A 21,116-nucleotide genomic window follows, 5' to 3' on the forward strand; every position below is an offset into this window, starting at 1 on the left:
ATACGTGTGGGCATTTACTTCTGTGGATGCGTATAAATATACGGAATGTTAATTCCATATTTTACATCCTTTAGTTAAAAAGAAAGCGCAAACAACTTTATTTCGTGTATTACTGTGTATACAGAAATGAGTGTTGAGTTTACCATACGATAGGGGAAATCCTGATGCTCTCAATCGCTTTGTCGAAACACACCCAAATTTATCTACATGTACGTAAATACATACATATGTGGTGAAATTATATGCTATAAAATTATAAGAAATAAATGCTTATAAAGATCGTTCTGCTAGCAGTGGAATCTTTCTAGAATTAAATGTTGAATTTGCTTTTGTTTTATTTGTTAAATCAATAATTAAATTTTTTTATATTTAATCACACACACAAATAACTTTTAGCCGCGATATTGTATTTTTTGCCCAATATTTGTAATAATAAAATAACAAATTTGAGCATGTGGTATTTAGGACTTCATCGAAAGATATTACAGTAAACATATATAATGCCTGGGAGAGATGTGAATTCACAGTTTCATAATGCAATTCAGATCGTAAAAAGAGATCTACATATTTGATACTATTCTTTTGGACACTTTTTGTTTGTTTCAAACGTTAAAATATTCGTTAGGCAATAGATGTCAATACCGGCAATGAAGCTAAAAATTTTATTTGTAGAACTGCCATTAATCTTCTTTGGGAATTTAATATTTCCTCCTGAATCAGGCTTCTGCTGAATTTTTAATAGATAAGGAATATAACTTCAAGGTGCATGATGTAAAAGTTACGGAATGCATTACAAATATCGTCATACGAAAGTAATTCTCCGTACTTTTCTCTTCAGATTTACTAATTTTTATATCTATCGTCTATAATCCCATTTTTGATTTCAATGGTAACATTTTCATCTACAAGGTTGGAAGCATTTTCCGGAAATTTTATCAAGTCCTCTGCTTGGAACACAAGTGTTGCGTCACAGAGTAAATAAGCCAGCTTGAAGTTTAGATCTTCCAATGTTTTAGTCATTCTTTCAGTCATTTGATTAATAAGTTCACTCTAGCGAATACCAGCACTAAAGTCATTTGATCTCATGAATTCGCGAGGGTTTCATACTTTTTTTCCACTGCAAGAGTTTGGATCAGGCGATTTCAAAACTGTTACATCAGTTTTTGTCTGTTCAAGTAGCTGATTCCATATCTTTATGGTTCTTCCTATTCTCTGAGTCAATGAGAGATTCGATAGAAACTAGAAATTTTTTTATTATGGCACGATAATAAAACTATACCGATAAAATGGGGAGATCTTGTAGAGACATTTTGAGCAATTAGTGGACCTTATTACTTAATGAATTCATTTGTATATGGACATGGTTGAAAACCAGATCGTTTCTATATTTTTCTTAAATAATAATAGAATGTACTTAGATGTGCTGTAACAAAGTCAGTTTTTATCATATCCACAGGAAATATATATTGTATGTATGTACATACATTTGATTTCTGCTCGTAAATACCCAATGCATTATTTTCTGAAGTAGTATTGCCCAGTAGTCGAGATTCGTCTAGGTGTGCTTTAATTAAAAAGGATGAGTTAGCGTACCTGAATTCTTTTATTTTTCACTTTAAAAAGTTGTAATGCATATGAACGCATATATGTGCATATATTCGCTGGATGTTGATCTAAAAAGATAAAACGTTAGGAACGATGTTGAAATGGAATTTTGATAATGATGCAGGGCTTATACTGCAAAACTCAATGAAACTTTGACGTTATATTCTTGAGCTCTGACGCACTAGCAAGGTTTATGCGCTACGAGCTTGTGCCAAGCATACTAAAGAGTTGTAAAGTGCGTGAAGTAGTAAATTGTACTAATTCACTGATAATACGGATCATTTTGAATATTTAAACTTGGATCTGCGACGACTCTAATTCAAACTCGCTCTTTTCAAACATAAAGTAAAAACTTATCAAACGCTGACAAAATTCCCAAAATTACGAAATTGATGCCATCCATAACTAGTGAGAGTCATTTGACAAAGACTTGGTATCATCCCAGTTATTTCAGAAAAAAAATTTACGTGCCTTAAACCTTGCTTGGCATAGTATATATGTATGCATTATTGTAAAAATTTCTCAATAAGAAAGTTTGTTATACATCTGTCCTATATTTTAAATTATGTGCTCTTAGCTTTTTATTAAATTGAAAGTAAAGTTCTGAAGTATGCTATTCTAAAGGTATTTGTGTTCGTTACTCTCTGACCGCAAAACTGTCTGCCAAATTAGCCACAAATTACCGCTGGCAATTTTTCGGGTTCGTTTTGATGGTGCAAGCGATAAAAGGAAAACGTATAAAAATGCAATATAATTCGAAATGAAATGCACAAATGTGTTTTAATTGCTTTGCTGTTGGCTTAAAAGAGCGTGTGCATATTTGCGTCAGTGTCCGACCCTTATGCTTCCTATTTCCATTGTTCATGCCCATCATTAGGGAACCACAATTGTACATAATTAGAAAATTACGAACTAATATGGGTAGCAACGAGCGCTCACATAAACATACAACAGGATAACGGCAGTACACATCCACCTTTAATTTACTATTGCGGTATTCTTTGTGAAACAGTAGGAGGCCATTTAAAAAGTGCTGAAATGGCGCCGATGAGCGGAAAGAAATCAATCAAACATTCAATATCCATTTGTTATCCATGAATTTCGATAGTTCGTTGAAGGTTTTGTGAAAGTTGCAGTTTCTATGACTACTCAGATGTAACATAAATAGAATATGCATACTCAATGCATTTGCCTCTCGTTTCTGACCTTTTGTTTTTAGGTTAGTGTAACAAGAGGGTTACTTCCGGTTTCCTTAAAAATGTTCACTTAACCCAACATAAGGTGAAGTTGATTACCGAATATTTACAACAGATTGGTCTATATAAGTACATATTAATAATTTAATGATCGTTGCACAGGCTAGTGTTGAATTATATCGACAAAAGGCTATAGAAAAACAGTTCCCGTGATAAAAATTGGGCAAAGTTCGGTTAATTAGCTGAAGTTATTGTTAACATGTTTGATTCTATAAAGTGGTGCAAAACTCATCATCCAAAATCAATACATTTTTTACTCAATAAAAATGATTTTGAGTTATAGAAATCTTTATTTTGCCCTTGCATTGCTTGAGTGTTTGTATACTGCAGTTGTCTAGTTCAGAAATGTTAATTAAAGGGTGATCAGATTGTAAGTACTTGTTCCAATAGGGTTTTTTTTGACAGGTACTACTGTCTAACTGAATACATAATTTTTTCAGTATTCATTGACATTTCATTATGGAAAGATTTACGCCTCAATAACGTTTACACATCGTACAATTATTAAGCAAACTATGGGCTGAAGAGCAACCCGAAGTTAGTCAAGAACATCCATTACATCCATTGAAAACTACCGTTTAGTGCGGTCTATTGGTTGGAGGAATCATAGGCCCATATTTCTTCAAAGACGATGCTGGCACCAATGTAACAGTTAATGGTGAACGCTACCGTTACTAAAGTTCTTCACGGGATACCGACCGAAGTCCTCCAGTTAGTCATTTAAAATTGGTGTTTACGGACGGCCGAATTACGGCGCAGTTCCGTCCACCATTTGAAAGATGTTATCTTTAAAAAATAAATGTCATGAATGATTCTACACGAAAATGATAAAGATTGCCCAGTCAAATGATTACCTTTATGATTGACGCTCGAAGCTTTTTGTAAAAATTAAAAATCTTGCGATAGTGTGAATAGTTTTGTGCCATGCAGGTTTATACAGGATTTGTTATCCATATAATTATCGAAAGCGATAAAACCAAAAAACTGTTATGAACACGTTTGATGTTAATAATTTTTTTTTTTAATAGATTGTATATTTTTAAATAGGGAAACTATTAACAAAATAGAAAAAAGCTTGGTTTATTAAATTACAGAAAAATAATTGGGAAAAGTCAGTGTATTATCTATCACATGTTGATTCATCCAACTAACGACCGATTTTCTTTTTTACCTAGATTGACCAAGTAACCTTATAAGGAAGATGATGTTGGTGCCATTGGCATACGCAATTGCATTTTGAGAGGGTAGATAGGTAAATTAATTTTGTAACTGGAAATATCTTTTCCAACATCAGGTTGAAGAAATCTCATGGGAGAGATTACAAATATTTTTTATTAACATACAGTTCGGTAAGGTTCTTTTCGATTCCGACGGAGATGGTGGTTTCACAAACTTAGTCTTATATTACCATATAGTAATATTTGGTGTGGATTGTAGCATCAACCTTCTTATGAACCGGGCATAGCACCATGTTCAGCTTACGAGTTAATGTCTTAATGTTACAGATTTTTGCCGCTGTAGTTGAACAACTGAGATAGCAATACATCAAGTACATCAAATCGATAATTTGTTAAAATCGATTGTCCCCTGTGTCTTCCTTGCTACACAGTTTTTTTAACTCTGTAATAGCAATAATTAGCTCATCATAATATAAATTAACCTTCTCTCAGAGTTGATTTTTTGTCCTCAATTTTTTTTTTATCTAAATTTGTCATTCTAACTATGTCCCACACATTGGGACGGGCATGATGAGAGAGTTTTCAAGCGGGGCTTCTTTAAGTACAAAGTAACACTTGTTGGCAAGATAAATTTTCCGTGATGATTTCTTTGATGACAGGGAATAATCAGTCTTTCTCTCGTTTACCCCTAGATCCATTGTCTCCACTTTTTAATCCAGTTTAGAAAATATATACGTATGTAACTGGGCGGTTATTAAGACCAATGATATCAATATTCCATAGAATCCGTCTGCCGTATAAGGACAGACATATACTCAGAGGTCTGCAATTGATTGTTGGCAGACGATCGTGTAAAATTTGTTGTTTCATGTCCATAGTGCATTCGAAAACCAGACCCTATCGACTATTAATCACCCACAAACCGATTCGACTACTAAAGCCGCCTACGTATGTATGGTACTTTTAAATATGTGACCCCTTGAAGGGGCGTGACCTTAAGTAAAAAAAATCTCTAAAACAGCATACTTCCCACTTCCAAAATCCATGTATTGAAACCTTTTGAAACAATTTAAAAAAGAAACACAAAGAACAAATAATATATGAAACATTTCCGCATTATCTTTTCTTAAACTTTCATTTAAATCAGTATTACAAAGGTTTTTCCAATAACAGGTGTTATCTATAGCTATCGAGAGATGATTAACGACTTTTTATGGCCGGAATTGGATGATATTGATCGGGACAACATTTATTTTCAACAAGACGGCGCTACGTGCCGCACAAGCAAGGAAACCATTGATATTTTACGGGAAAAGTTTCCGGACCGTGATATCTCTCGCGATCACAATTGGCCACCGAGATCTTGTGATTTAACACCTTGTGACTTTTTTCTTTGGGGCCACGTGAAAGAGAAGGTCTAGGCCAACAGCCCAGGGTAGGTTCAAGACCTCAAAGATGGAATTCGTGAGGCTATCGAGGACTTAGAGCAGGCCCTTTGCAATTCGGTTATGGGAAATTTCATGAAAAGGATATTACCCTGTAAGCGTGGTCGTGGTGGTCATTTGCTTGATGTTCTTTTCCAATATTAACAGCATACCTTCCTCTTTATATAAACAATCGGTCATTTATATTAAAAAATAGAATTTTTTTTTGAATATCAAAATAACACCACTTATTGGAAAACCCATTATTAAGCATAACCATCAATGGATTGAAAAAGCTACAGAAAATTTAAATTCGACCTTATTTTCCTACTAAAAATCGTGATACTTTCTCGTTCGGTCAATACCTAAGCGTACATATACTGCAAATCAGTTATATTAGTCTCCTACGAATACTTTGCTGGATTGTCCAATATGTCTATTTACAGGAAATAAATATGTAATTAATGAAATTAATCAAGTATGTTAACGAGAGACAGCTGCGGCAAGAAGATGAGATGAATTAAGTAGTAGTTAAACACTTACTGTTATCACAACGTTCGCAACCTTGCTACCCTTCGGGTAGAGGTGGGAACGGGACGATGTAAGACATGGCCGGGTCCACCCATGTAAACACAGATGACTCAAAGCAAGCTCCTGGTAGGATTTGCAGAGGTGTATATTACGAAAATCCGGGAATTTCCTGCAGCTTTCGGCTTTCCGACTACTCCGGTGTTTTTCAGGCTGAACTGATGGGAATAACAAAAGTCGTGATATTGGTACAGTGTGATGCGATACCTGAAGATAGCCATGAATTGCCGCACATCTCTTAATGAGATGGCTCAGTCATTTCTCATAAATAAAACATGGGTTCCTCGCTATTGCAACATCGAGGGGTATGGTAGGCTCGATGAACTCGTGAGACCTGACAGCAAACTTCCTAATGGATTGATAATTATAAATGTGTACCCTTAAAACATGCTAATCTTTGGCGGAACGAATAGCGTTGGCATTTCAGAAACCAAGTTAGTGGTAGTTTATTAGTAAAAACGGTGGTAGATCTCTAATAAAATGTGGTAGAACATTTGTTAATTGTTCGTCAAATTATTATTATTCAGATATAAAAACCAAAAATATGCCGAAACTAATTATTGCAACAAGATAAAGGCATTATTGCATACGTACACAACTTATTGTAATTATTGAAAAATTTAAATTTAGAAATCATAAATAAACAATGTTTATAAACGTAAAGCCGTAAAATCGTCATATACGTTATTTCATAGTAGTTCTGTTGTTAAGCAACTTCACAGATGATGCTTAGAAAATAGCATCATGTATGTAAACCACGTTTTACCCTTCGTGCACGCACTCGGTCGAAAGATATATGGTTACGACAAATTTCGTGGATGAATACTCCGCAAAAATCAACAAACGCATTGTACACTATTGTCTGTCAATAAGTACTGAATAATTTGTATGACAGCATCACAGTCAACTTGGTAACTGCTTATTTTTGAAAAGACAATAACGGCTTTAATAACGGCAGCCAGATTTGAAAAAGTCAAAAGCTCCCTCATGCTGAAGCCTCCCCCTTCTTTCGTAATGCATGCCAAGCATTTGCGCATTCAATACAAATTAATAAATCTTTGAAAATATCATCACTAAAAAGATTGAATTAATGAAACTTGCTGAATACATGGATTTCAGTGTTTTTTACACGACATATTTGCAGTTGCAATTCGTCGAAGACTCTCATCATTGCTATAATAGGTTTTGTTACACCACTTTCGAAAAAATAATTTACCACCTCTTCACATATACCGTCTGTGTCAGAAAAAAGGAACCGCGATTATTCATGAAGTATAAAATATATATATTTACAATTTTTTGTACATGAAAGGATGTGCAAAACTACGAGTCGCAATTAATCAATAAGCCGTGTAGCCTCCATCTTTGTCGAGTATAGCCTGGTATCTTCTTTATGCTTTGAACTAGGTTTTCGACAAACAGGACTAGATTTTGCGAACTTGACGCACGAGTGGCTTTAAACAAAGAAAGTTGGGCGATCACTTTATTCTGCTTTTTTGTCGTCACTCGCTTCAAGCCGCTCTCGAAAAAGCCATCAACATTTTCTGTACACTTTACAATTGTACAATTGAAATAACAAAAATGTGATCCTGATTGAGATTTGGTTCAATTTATGATACGTTCTGTTCATTTTGTTTTTCGCCAATTATTTATGTTTCTTCTTCTTCGTACTACCAAAATAGAAGTTTTATATCAGTGGTGAAAACATCACTTCGGTAGGAGTTGATTGCGATATTGAGTTGGATAACCGAAGGAAATACCCTAATAATAGGCATAAAATTTAGACGTGCACGGAAAGGCATGGAATAGTGGTAGCACTATAGTAAACGGCGCTAAAGTTAACATGTTTGCAGTGTGCACATATGTACATATGTATCGAGAAAATGCACAAGGTCGCCGCTAAAAAAAAATGTCAAAAAATCAACGCGATTTTTGAAACAGTTCGATGCTGCACCAAAATCAATGGGCTATAAAACTTTGGTAACCCTCTGATTAAAAAGTTTGACACTGTGAAAAAAATATGTTGATTTTTTTTTTTAATTTTATACAAAGCTTGAAACTTTCAGTTATATGGTTTTTGGTATACGAAAAAATATTTTTGTATACAAAAATAAATATATAATCCAAATTGTGTGAACACTTTGTACTCGTACTATCATAAAATTTGTCAAACGGAAGAACAACCAATTTCTATTTTTATGCTCGCATATTCAAAATACTTTTAAATAAAACGTTTTCAATTATATATTAATTTGCGTGATACCCCCATCCTAACACCTAGTTCGTCCATGCTATTCTTTACATTGATATATGTATGCGTGTATATATGGCTTCACATCTTCCAGTCGTACTTTGGGTTAATTTTTGCGAAAGTAGTGGAGGTAATCAATTGTACGCTCTGCCTTCTCCAAACTGGACAAAGAGGCAAAGCGAATGGGTCTGGTGGTGAACGAGGACAAAACGAAGTATCTCCTGTCTTCAAACAAACAGTCGGCGCACTCGCGTATCGGCACCCACGTCACTGTAGACAGTTATAATTTCGAGGTTGTAAAAGACTTCGTCTATTTAGGAACCAGCATTAACACCGATAACAATGTCAGCCTTGAAATCCAACGTAAAATCTCTCTTGCCAACAAGTGCTACTTTGGACTAAGTAGGCAACTGAGCAGTAAAGTCCTCTCTCGACGAACAAAAGTAACACTCTACAAGACTCTCATCATGCCCGTCCTAACGTATGGCGCAGAAGCTTGGACGATGACAACATCCGATGAAGCGACGCTTGGAGTGCTCGAGAGAAAGATTCTGCGTAAGATTTTTGGACTTTTGCACGTTGGCAATGGCGAATATCGCAGACGATGGAACGATGAGCTGTATGAGCTTTACGACGACATAGACATAGCGCAGCGAATAAAGATCCAGCGGCTACGTTGGCTGGGTCATGTCGTCCGAATGGATACAAACGCTCCGGCTTTGAAAGTATTCGATGCGGTACCAGCTGGTGGTAGCAGAGGAAGAGGGCGGCCTCCTCTGCGTTGGAAAGATCAGGTGGAGAAGGACTTGGTGTGTCCAACTGGCGCCGGTTAGCACGAGAAAGAAACGACTGGCGCGCTTTGCTAAACTCGGCCAAAATCGCGTAAGCGGTTATAGCGCCAATTAAGAAGAAGAAGAAGTGGAGGTAATCGGATACAAATCAATCGAATTTGCCTTGATAAATGTTTGAACGTCCATATTTCTTTACTTTGAGTTTTTGCTTAACTATTGCCTAAATATTTTCAATAGGGTTGACATCAGGCGACTGTGAAGGCCAATTTAACATTTTGCTGTGCCCACTCTAAATACCATCGGCATCGTTGCTTGGCTATTTCTTCCAAACATATTCGCAGCTGACGGTAATAATGCTTTTATTCATCAAAACTGCATGCAAATTGGCGGTAAACACAAATAAATTGGCAAAACCTTCTTTAAGAAGAGAAGCAGCCTCAACCATGAACCTTGATTGAATGCTTAACAGCTGGTTGAAGTTATCGATTACCAGCAGTACCCAGGACCGACGTATCCAACTATTCGCCCTAAAGGAAGATTCATCGGTGAATATTACGTTTGTTCAATTGAATTCTGAATTTGTATTAGTACCTACATGCAAGTCTTTTTCCAATGTGCTCCGGAATTTGAGATTTTCTGCACGTAAACGGGCCGGGGAAGTCGTCAACGTTTATTACTTCGGTACACCGTTGCTCCCATTTATTTATGAACGTCTTCAACTTCTTCATATATTTTTTTTGCAGATGCACGTGACATTTTCGGACTTTTATATAGGACTACTGCCTCAAATCGTCTTTCATACGCGGAACTTATTTTGTAAACCAACACACGCTTTCTAAATTTCGCATAAAACTAACAAATTGCACAAGTATACGCTGTTTAGCAGCATTTAAATTTTTCATAACGAAACTCTAAGTTTGAATTTCGCCGGTAACGCTTTTATTATACAGGCTCTATGTTTTCGCAGTTAATATATTTTCCCAGTACATTTCTCAAGTTTTAAAACAAATATTTGGCAACACCACATACGCTTTTTTTTATTCATTCTGTTTAATCAGTTTTCATCTGAAGTCCTTATTTTAAATATATTAAATTAAGTATATCATAAGTTGGTGTTTAAATAAACCCTCATTTGATACACTATATCTCAATATTCAAATAGAATTTGGGTTAATATGCCACTTTTGCAATAAAATAAAGATAAAAACGATATAAAATAAATCGTGTTTTGAATGGATCTTTCATAAATATAGTTCCAGCTGGCGAAAATTTAAGAGTTAACTGTTTTTTTTGTTGTAGCAGCTTTAGTGACAGTCCTTGGCCGGATATAAATCCGGGTCGTTCCGATTACGCAGAACCGACTGTGGTGGGAACGTGTAAGTAAACTGTTTTTCTTTTGTCTTGCCTTTTGAGCAAACATTTTGAAATAGGTTCAGCTAGGGATGTGACCTTGAGTCGAAAAAATCGATCATTTAATAATCGATTTTTTTCGTTTCAAGATAAATCGATTTATAAAAAATCGATTTTTGAGGGAATAATCGATTTTTGTGGATATTTCGATTTTTTAATACGAAAAATGCATATTTGATATATAAGTATGAAAAAATATCTAAAAGGACGACTTTAAGATTATAAATACATATTCAAATTAATGATACATATATACATTTTTTAGTACTCTTAAATATTTTATTGCAGTAAAAATAATACAAAACTATAAGAGTACAAAATATAGCAATATAACAAACAAAACTAAGAAAATAAAAGAAAGCTATCTTCAAGCTTTTAGTTTAAGTAATAAAAAAATTCAATTAAATAATTGCCACAAATGTTTTGTATCAATTAACATTCGACTAGAATCAAAATAAAATTAAACGATTAATTTAAGTATTAAATATAACGAGAATTGTTGGGTATGAACATTAAAAAAGAAAAGGAAGCTTCCTCCAAACCTCAAATCAAAATTTATCAGAAACTTAAAAAATTATTGCCATAAATCTTCAGTCAAAGAGTTTAAAAATAATAGTTTTGGTAGTCGCTTTCCTAAAATACGGTTTCGAGTTTTTCTGACAATATTCCCAGCCTTCGAAAATAATCTTTCAGCTGGTGCAGAAGTGGCCATCACTGAGAGGTGTTTCAAAGCTAAGTCTGTTAATTTTGGAAAAGTTCCCTCAGAACTTCTCCATACATCGAGAGGGTCTACTTTAAGATTTGATAATGGCGCTGCGATATATAAATCTATCTCTGTATTTTTTGTCATTGACGTATTAGCAGCCATTATTTTGTTATGGTGTACCTGCCATATATCTTGATCGTCGCTGGCAACTTGTGATGAAACAGATGATTCAAAATCGGTCACCAGTATAGTATCATCATTCCTAGTATTTAAACTTAGGCATCGGTTGGTATAATTAATTGTTTTTGACAAAGATAATGGCTCATCTAAATGAATTTTTTTGAATCTAGGATCCAAAAACGTTGCGACTGAGAAAAGGTGAACTTTCTGTATGTTTTCAAATCTTTTTTTTAGTTCTGTTTGCAATGAATATTTGAATTGATTGGCCAAATCACTGGTTATCGGTATAGCGTCTAACAAAGTTCTCAAGCACTTGATAATAGGTATAGCTTTACTAGCTGTCACATATTTTTCAGCGCTCATTTCTTCGGTAACATTGTGAAAAGGCTTTAAAACTTTTCCAATTTCTTTGAGCACAACGATTTCGTTTGCTTGAAGCATTTGGGGTGCATTCGGATGGTTTATTAAAATAGATCCAATTGTGCTGCTCATTAACACAAAACGTTCAATCATAAATAATTGTGAGTTCCATCTTGTAGACACATCTCCGACCAAATGCTTCAATTTTCCTTCAACAACGCTTTCCTGCATTTGCATCTGTCGCAATTCTTCAGCGCCTACACCACTTTGGTGGAACCAAGTTACGATTTTTCGTACTTTATCCAAAAAAAGTTTAACATCAGAGGAACTCACAGAATTTTCAACTACTAGATTCAACGTATGTGCTAGGCATCGAATATGTTTTGCTCTGCCGAAAGTAATCTCAATAGCTTTAACCATGTTAGCGCCATTGTCTGTAGTAACACTCACAATTTTGTCATGCGACAAACCCCAATCTTCACAAACATTAAGAACCATCTCCGATAAATATTCGCCTGTATGATTGTCATGAAGCGGTTCACATGCGATATTCACCGATTTCATTTCAAAATTTTCTATAAAGTGAACAGTCACGCCTAAAAAACTTCTTAACTGCATATCCTTCCATTCATCTATTGTAAGATAGACGTTTTTAACAGACCGTAATTTTTGTTTAATAAGGGTCTTTTTTTCGTCATATTTAGTATCAATGAGATCTGTGATAGTTTTACGACATGGAACCTTGTACAAAGGAACGATAGTTTTCATTAGCTTTTTGAATCCTGTTCCTTCCACCATATTGTAAGGAAGACTGTCCCGGCATATCATTTCTGCGATGCTGTTTGTTATTTGTTTATTTTTTTCTCCATCTGAGGCATATGCTGAAATTCTTGAAAAAGCCGCTCCGATAGTTGATCTAGCCCGTTTTGGAGTTAACGACGAAGCCTCAGTGTCTGTCAATGGCGAATGCACCAATGAATCATTATGCCTCAAATTGGTAGTATCCTGGACATCAACTTCATGTGAATTCTGCGGTGATAAAAATAAAAACAAAATATAATTTAAAATATTTTAAATAATAACTATTACATCAAATAATGAGTTTTACCTCAGCTTGTAAGACATCAGAATGTTTTCTTTCCATGTGCTGTTTCAAGTTTGTAGTGTTATTGCATGTTTTTAACTCTTTTGGGCAGTATTTACATTTTGCGGTTGCATTTTCCTTCCTTATTGTAAAATACTTGCGCCAGCAGCTTCTGGGTGTTTTAGCAGCGGAAGACATTTTTATGGTTAAACCAATATTTATTTCGACACTTCCAAGCTTCCAAGAAATAAATAAAGGCAGGATCACAATTCATTACATATTTGTACGTAAAGATGGCACTGATTTTTATCGACTTGTTCACATTAGTTAGCTTACTTATCCATTTTATCATCCGTCGCACAGATGGCACTATTTACAAAAATCGATTTAAAATGTGTAATTCATATAATCGATTTATTAAAAATCGATTTTCGCCTTTAATAAAATCGACTACAAAAAATCGATAATAAGAAAAAAAATCGATTAAAGCAAAAATCGATTATTTTTTAACATCCCTAGGTTCAGCCTATTCAGTTGATCTAAAGAAGAGAGCAGTGAACTTCTTTTTTTTTTGGTTTTTAAAGCTCAATATGCTGTTCTAAAAATGATCTTACTTAATTGCGAACGCGCACAGTTAGCTAAGTTATGAGCTGTACACCAGCAAATACATACAACATGCATGTATGTACGTGCGCACTGCTGCAAAAAAAGATCTAGTGGCTTCACATATTATGATCAGTGCCGTCGAGAAAAGCTAAATAGAAGCATATGATCACATAAAAATTTTACATTTAGGGTAGAGATGGGAGTTTTTATATCCATCCGATCTAGTAGATCTTATGGTGCCAAGGAGCCAATAGAAAGAGGCCCGTCATCAGTCCAACCAGCTGTCTATAGCCCCTTCTGCTTAATGAAAGGAGGATCTACGACAGTCGGTTGGACATGATAGGTAACATCAGTTTTGTCCACCCATGTGGGTTGAAGTAACCCGTTTACTAACCGTGGCTTTGATGGCTGCAGAAGGGAGTGGCAAGCACACTGAAGAAGCATTTAACACTAGTTATACCAAGGGATATTGTACAAACGTTTGAGAAAATGATCTCTAGATTTCTTAGAAAAATTGCATTCAGTGAAACAAATAGTGGAAGATCTGATTCGAAATTAGCTGTGCAAATAAGTTTTATATGAATTATTTCTCTTCCCAATTTGGGAATACATGTGATTTGTACTTTTTAATGAAATATGCTACAGAATTTCGAAAATAGTAGACTTTGAGGCAGTCATATTCAAATGTCATTAACGGTATGAAAAAAATACTAAAATTACAATATAAATCTAACAAAAATTCTAACTATGTGGGTAATAGTGGAATATGTAACGTGCGAGCGAACGAGATTTTAGGTAAGAACTTTGTCAACTCTCTCTTTTTAATGTACCACAGTTTTGAGTTAGAATTACTACTACTCTATAAAGAAGTGAGAAGTTTCGGGAAACAACTTGAATAAAGGTTTTTGAACTTAAGGAAGAGTTATAAACTTTTTTGAATGACTGTTTGGGCGATGGAACTTGGTTGTTTAGACTTCATTTTAAGGCAGATATATTTCAAAACAGAACCAACTTAATTTGCCATTAAAAGGTAAACAGATAACAATATGTAATCCCAGTAATTTAGTTATTCTTTTTCAAAGAAAATTATATTTTCCAGATAGTGGTAAAGAAAAAATAGAAAGATTTTCACACACACACTCACACATGTTTCAAATGGATATGTTTGAAGAATTGGTCTAACATCTCAGAGCTTTGCGTCAACTCGTTTGTACCCGTCCTGCAAATGCCCCAGTGTATGTCAAAAGAGAATACTTTTTAGAAATGGCATCAGACAAAAGTATGGAAACCCTTTTCAGAACAATGCCTCTGACTAATTTTTGAGGCAGGACCCATGATAAATATTTACAACTCTCTACCAAGGCCCAGAATGTTCTTCTACCACTTCATATAACGTACTTGTGTCGACAATCGAGTGCCTGTCGTTAGCTTCGGTAGGAAGCATGACGTTTTGATCCCAGATAGAGATCAATCGTTAAGTCCAGAGAACCTATTAACGGGATATCAGCACACTTTCTACACCGACGGATCCAGAACCAGTGATGGAAGCGGATCTGGATGGTACTTAGACGAAGACACTAAGTACTCCTATGCCACAGGACAGATGGCCACGGTATTCCTTACGGAAGTCTATGCCATCTTGAATGTGGCGTACTGGCTAATTGAGAAAAAGTGGCGGGGTAACAGTATTGGAATTTGTAGTGATAGTCAAGTTGCACTGAAAGCTCTTGCTAACCCTAACGCTAATGAAGGCCCTGCAAGTATGCAACTAGGCCCTGAACCCTTTCTAGGTGTCAATTCCGCATCGATTCAACTATGGATTGAGGACTTCATGAGGTCTACCCACAGAAGTCGTTGGTCTGAGTTGAACTCGTGCAGAGTTGCCAAGTGCTTTGTGAAAGAACCAAACAGGAAAACAGCGACCTTTCTCCTAAAACTCAGCAGGAAGGACCTGAGAGTACTGGTGGGTGTAAACACAGGGCACAGCATATGGCTACCATGGGGGTCGTGGACAGCCCGATATGCCTATCCTGTCTTGAAGATGACGACACAGCAGAGCATTTTCGCAGACTTAGGATATTGGGTTGCGATATACAGAGTATGGACAAAGGTCATACTCTTCCTCTTCCGGATCTCTTAAAATTCATCAATGAATCCAAGAGATTTGCGGAAGAGTGACCTCAAACTAATTTATCCGTTTTTACCATCCACCTTTTATCTTTCCTATCTCTATTCTTTCTACTGATATCTATCCGGGTGTAGTACAATGGTCTACTGACTGAGTGCTTGGACTTGTCCAGCTCCCCAAATCTAATCTAATCTACTTGTGTGAAACATTAACGTACGTACATACGACTTTAACTCGGTTTAAGTCGGATATCGAAGAATGTATGAAAAGTAAGAACCGACATCACATCTGCCATAGATTAAATCTGCAAATTGTCTGAGTAATGTAATTGAAAACAAACCCAAATTTGATTAGCATATTCAGAATACTGTAGATAAGATAGCTAAATCAGTTTCTTTTATGAAAAGAAATAGTAAATTATAAATAGAGAGTTAGAGATAATTGCCAATAAAACAGTTATTGAACCTCACTTTATTTATTGTTCATCGATTTCATTTATAGTATCAGACCCAAATATAGGCTCCAAACTCCGCGATGTAGAAAAGATTCAGTTTAAATGAAAAACTTTCTCTAATTTAATTAAAAGGATGTATTGTTCGATTGCAGTTAGATGTGAAGAACTCATGTTATTTTATAATGAAAAACTGTTAAAATTTCAACGATGATAGAAAAAAACTCTGTGAATATTTCTCGTGACAACAATCCATACGTTTGCCTCATTATTAAATTTCTTCTTCGTATAACTTTTACTCATTTATTGAATTACTTCGCTTACGTTTACAGTTACCCAGCAAATTATAAATAAGAAAAGTTTTATTATAAAACTTCAAAAATTTCAAAATTTTTTAGTTTTTCCAAAATTAAGATTACTGTAGTTGTAATTTAGGATTAATTTTATTTACGATTAATAATTTTGAAATCGCTATTATTACACAATTGCACATGAAATTATTGTCCTTATTGTCCTGTTCTAAAGGCAGATTCCAGCATTCGCAATTGCCAAAACCCCACAAAACTTTAAAATTCTAAACGTTAATAATTATTCGAATGTTAGGCCTCTGCTTTTAAATCAGTTACATCTTGTTTATCGTCAGAAAATCTCCATGGAAGGCCTTGCGTGATTCCTATGAGACAATTCCCTGTGAGGGCCTCTACTAGGGTCCTAATTTAAAGTCTACTCAATTTTATAATATTCTTGGATAGGCGTAAATTAAACTCTGGCCATGTTAGCCTAGCAAATTCACAGGTGTTGGCACTAATCCATCTTTGATTTACATAATTGATTAGCGCGTCCATAACAAAAAGTTGCGACAGGTACCCCCATTAAATTATTTATAATTGTCATACAAGTGCAAATTGGTCCGCCCTACAGTTCCCTGGTACATCTCTGTGGCCTAGAACCCAGCATAAGATAATACGATACTGTTTAGCCATCTCATTAAGAGATTGGCGAAAATGTAAGACACTCCTTGATGTTATTTGCAATGCATCCAGAGCCCATAGGGCATCTTGGCTATCGGATAGAATTCATATATCTTTTGATGTTATTCTGTTTATCACTAACCATCTCAAGGCATCATGAATAGCGTTTATTCCCGCTTGAAAAACACTAAAGTGATCCGGTATTTTAAAGAATTCTCTGTTAAAAAGCTCTTCGCAACATAACCCTGATCATACACCGGTATCCATTTTAGATCCGTCCGTGTCGTGTGTTTGGTGATGGATCTTCTTCAAGTCCAAGCCCAATCAATCTCGAAGGAATCTTCTAATACTTTTCTCGGCCGCAGGCGTTGCTTGTTCTAAATGAAATTTTAAAAGCTGTGTCTAGATTACTTTGCAATAAAAAAGAATTGCATTTGTATTGCATGTCAATGAACTCTCAGCAAGCTTTAAGGAACCGTTTATAAGGCAAAATAAATTGGTTGCAAGAATCCGTGGACCCATTCAGAATGTTTTTTTTTTTTATTTCTTCCATAAAATATTACACCTGTCGTTAGGCAATAAGTAATTTGATTTACAAAACGATGGAATGAGAGTGATATTGAAGGGCCAATGCCCCAAGCTCAATTAGAAGAAATATATACATATTATTTAAAAACAAGTGGTTAACAATGACATATACGATTAGTTGACAATTGATTACATGGATATTGCAAGATCTGTTGGTGTTTGACGGTTAAGCCGATTTTGGGTAGATTTTTCTTTATTTGGTAGTCTTCTCATCATAGGATTTGTGTGCGTTAATAATCTATTTATGTGTCTTCTGCTAGCGCTTTGTATTGTTTCATCAATAGTATCGATGTCAAGGATATCTGCGTTAGGTATGTACCAAGGTGCATTAGTTAAGGTCCTAAGTATTTTAGACTGGACTCGTTGAAGTATACTTAGATTACTTTTTGCAGCAGTGGCCCAAATCTCAATTCCATATTTCCAGATTGGAGCAATTATCGTTCGATAAATAAGTACTTTATTTTGCAATGATAGATTGGACTGAGGTCCAAGTAGCCAGTACAATTTCTTAAACCGATTTTTAACTTCATTTATCTTTTTTTTTTATATGCTCCTGCCAGTTTAATTTCGAGTCGATCGTAATACCCAGGTATTTCGCTTTGGTTTTAATATTCACGTCAGAATTACCAACGCTAACTGGTTCAATGGTTGTCCTTCGGTTTGTGTAGTTTACTTGTATTGTTTTGTCAGCGTTAATTTCGATGTTCCATTTTTTGAACCAGTTTAATGTCACATTTAATTGGTTTTGTAAATTTTGTTTTGCGACTTTTGTATCTTTATGAGATACCATGAGGACTGTGTCATCCGCAAATGTTGCAATCATGCTGTTTTCTGACTTCGGTTCCGGTAGATCAGCCGTGTACAATAGATACAATGTTGGTCCTAAGACACTGCCTTGGGGAATGCCTGCGTTCATAGGTTGAATGTCTGAACATGCGTCGTTATATTTAAAATAGAATTTCCTGCCTTGGATGTAACTCTTAAGCATAAGGTAAAAGTCATTAGGTAGTCAAATACTTTTCTCGGCCGCAGGCGTTGCTTGTTCTAAATGAAATTTTAAAAGCTGTGTCTAGATTACTTTGCAATAAAAAAGAATTGCATTTGTATTGCATGTCAATGAACTCTCAGCAAGCTTTAAGGAACCGTTTATAAGGCAAAATAAATTGGTTGCAAGAATCCGTGGACCCATTCAGAATGTTAAAGAAAGATAAATTTGTCTTTCGAGAGAAATTGCTAAAACGTATGATGTGTTAAATTGCTTTTGTTTTTAAAAACATATGTATGTATGTATGTGAAATGAAAACATAGAGTTAAATAACAGTAGCGTAGAGTTAACATGCCCTATCTAAGTAATGGAAGCTGTTGGATCTTACAAAATCAGGTACAGTGATAAGAACGAACAACTGATATCGGATGAAAACATTGTGCGTTTCGCTAAAGCTCAGCGGCTGAGATGGTTTGGGCACCTACTCAGCGGAATTACAAAAAGACCTTCAACTCTCTTATTAGGGACAGTAAAAAGCTTGTAAGGCCGCCAAGAAGATGGGCAGACGATGTTCATGCCTTATAAGTGCTAGGAGAAGCGACGCAATGAATCGAGTCCTATGGAATGCGATTGTGAAGGCTCACTCCTTACTGTAATTGCTACAATGATGATGATTTACACACAGATAAAGAAATGGATTTCCTATAATCCAAATCTTTTCTTTTATCAAAATAATTTAATTTATTATTATTTATAATTACGCCATAACAGATCACATAACTTGTTTGTTTCACATTAAAAAAATAAAATAAATAAGTACTTTAAAAAAATAGTATGCGTATTCATTTAATTCTGTTAAATAAATATTGCAATTGATATTTTCTCCAAGTATTGAAAGAGCACATATTTTTGTTTTTTTGCCCCTCTTTTAATGTGGCGGTTTTCCATTTTTTCTTATTAATTATACATTTTTTTAAGCAAATATTTTAACCTGCAATTTCTGCAGCCTCCGAACGGCATATGGGGTCTTATGAGAAGCTTTTTTATGGCAGAAATGCTCTCGAATGTTTGCTATTGCCTGCCGAGGGGCAACCGCTAATAAAGAAAGCTTTTTCTACGATTTGGTTTTTCATGCCTGGGATTATGCACCTCGAATGGTAATCACGCACCAAACAGTATGATGGAAATTGGTGGAGATTGTGCGAGCTTCTAGAGGACATCATAAGATTAAGTTATATATCAGGTTTGCCTCTACCTTTTGTGGACATTTTCTTATATTGGTTATTATCAATCCCTATAAAAATTTTGATCTTTGAGATCCCTTTAGAAGTACTACATATAAAGAATCCTCAGTTGAGTTTTTCCCTCTAAAATTATTGTACATTTACAATTCTCTGCTACTAAGAGATCAATTTAGTTTACGATCGTTAATTTATCAGTGTTTTTGTCACACAAAAAAAAAAAAAACAGCATAAGGCAATAATGTTTTTACGATCTAGTTTACTACCAAGGTGTTGATAAGCTGTATTTTGTCTCTAGGTAAGAGGACAACAACCACAACTTCTCTCAGCCAATTTAACCAAAAAAAAGACACTGTTAGTTCAAAAAATCATATACGTTTTAAGCCTGGATTTTCAAGGCATTTGAGTATTTCCTTTCACGCTTGCAGCTGTGTGAAAAATAGTGTGCATATGTAGTTTTGTGTGTGTGCGAAGGCATATTGTAAAAACGGCAATATTTTTATGACTCAATTCAACGATCGTAAAGCTTACTTTGTTGTCTGTGGTGCATTTTTATGGATTTTTAATCGGTCCCGCGTTCATGAATAAAAGAGTTGAGTATTGAGCATTTGTTACCAATTACGAGCGAACCAATTATGACGTTTTGAGCCTAAGCAGTGTGCTGCAAAGCAAAGGACGATCTCAAACTTTGTAATATCGGCATAAAATAGAACATTGTTGCAGAAGCTTCTAGTTTTATTCAGTTTTTTATCATTGCAGCGGAACGACTCGTCAACAGTCAACAGTCAACAGCTATGTATATGCGTGCCAAAGGGAATATATACATCCAAACATATGTGCATATGTTCTTACATATTTCGATCACTCATTTTACCGGGAAGAATCCAGTGCCTTGTGTGAAAACTAAAGGCTTGACCGTTTGCAAGCAATTATCTACAAGTGTTTCGACCAATAACTGTTTAACACCCTTTGCAAGTGCAATGACGTAAATGACTCATTTGCGAGGCTGTAGGAGCTGACAACAGAAACGCTATAACTTTTTATGAAAAGCCATCGCCGACAAGAAGGTCATATTTTCATTCACGCATAATTAAATCTAGACGGAAATTGCTTAAAAACATAAAAAATGTAAAATCCTTGAATGCGTGCTAGGTGTTTGCATGCTCTTAACTAATACATTCTCACAAAATTTTAATTTCCTCTAACCTACAGACGAATTGTTTCGTCCACCAAATGTTATACGTTTTATTTCAAATTTATGTCAAAGTTTTCGTATTTCTCGATGTAACTGTAAATGATGTAGTTGTTGCTAT

At 35.1% G+C, this 21,116-nt stretch overlaps 1 protein-coding gene across 1 annotated transcript; it reads right to left on the reverse strand.

The window, feature by feature from the left end:
• Positions 1 to 10,922: 10,922 nt before the first annotated feature.
• LOC128859381 (E3 SUMO-protein ligase ZBED1-like) lies at positions 10,923 to 12,827 on the reverse strand. Its single transcript, XM_054096414.1, has one exon. It carries the CDS (start codon positions 12,575 to 12,577, stop codon positions 11,078 to 11,080), a length of 1,500 nt encoding a protein of 499 aa, XP_053952389.1. The 5' UTR covers positions 12,578 to 12,827; the 3' UTR covers positions 10,923 to 11,077.
• Positions 12,828 to 21,116: the final 8,289 nt, after the last annotated feature.

The sequence above is a fragment of the Anastrepha ludens genome, chromosome 3 (assembly GCF_028408465.1).
Source record: "Anastrepha ludens isolate Willacy chromosome 3, idAnaLude1.1, whole genome shotgun sequence".
NCBI classification, from domain to species: domain Eukaryota; kingdom Metazoa; phylum Arthropoda; class Insecta; order Diptera; family Tephritidae; genus Anastrepha; species Anastrepha ludens.

Bases quoted from the DNA above. Each gene is read 5' to 3' on its own strand.
- LOC128859381 (XM_054096414.1), bottom strand. From the start codon at position 12,577: ATGATATGCCGGGACAGTCTTCCTTACAATATGGTGGAAGGAACAGGA.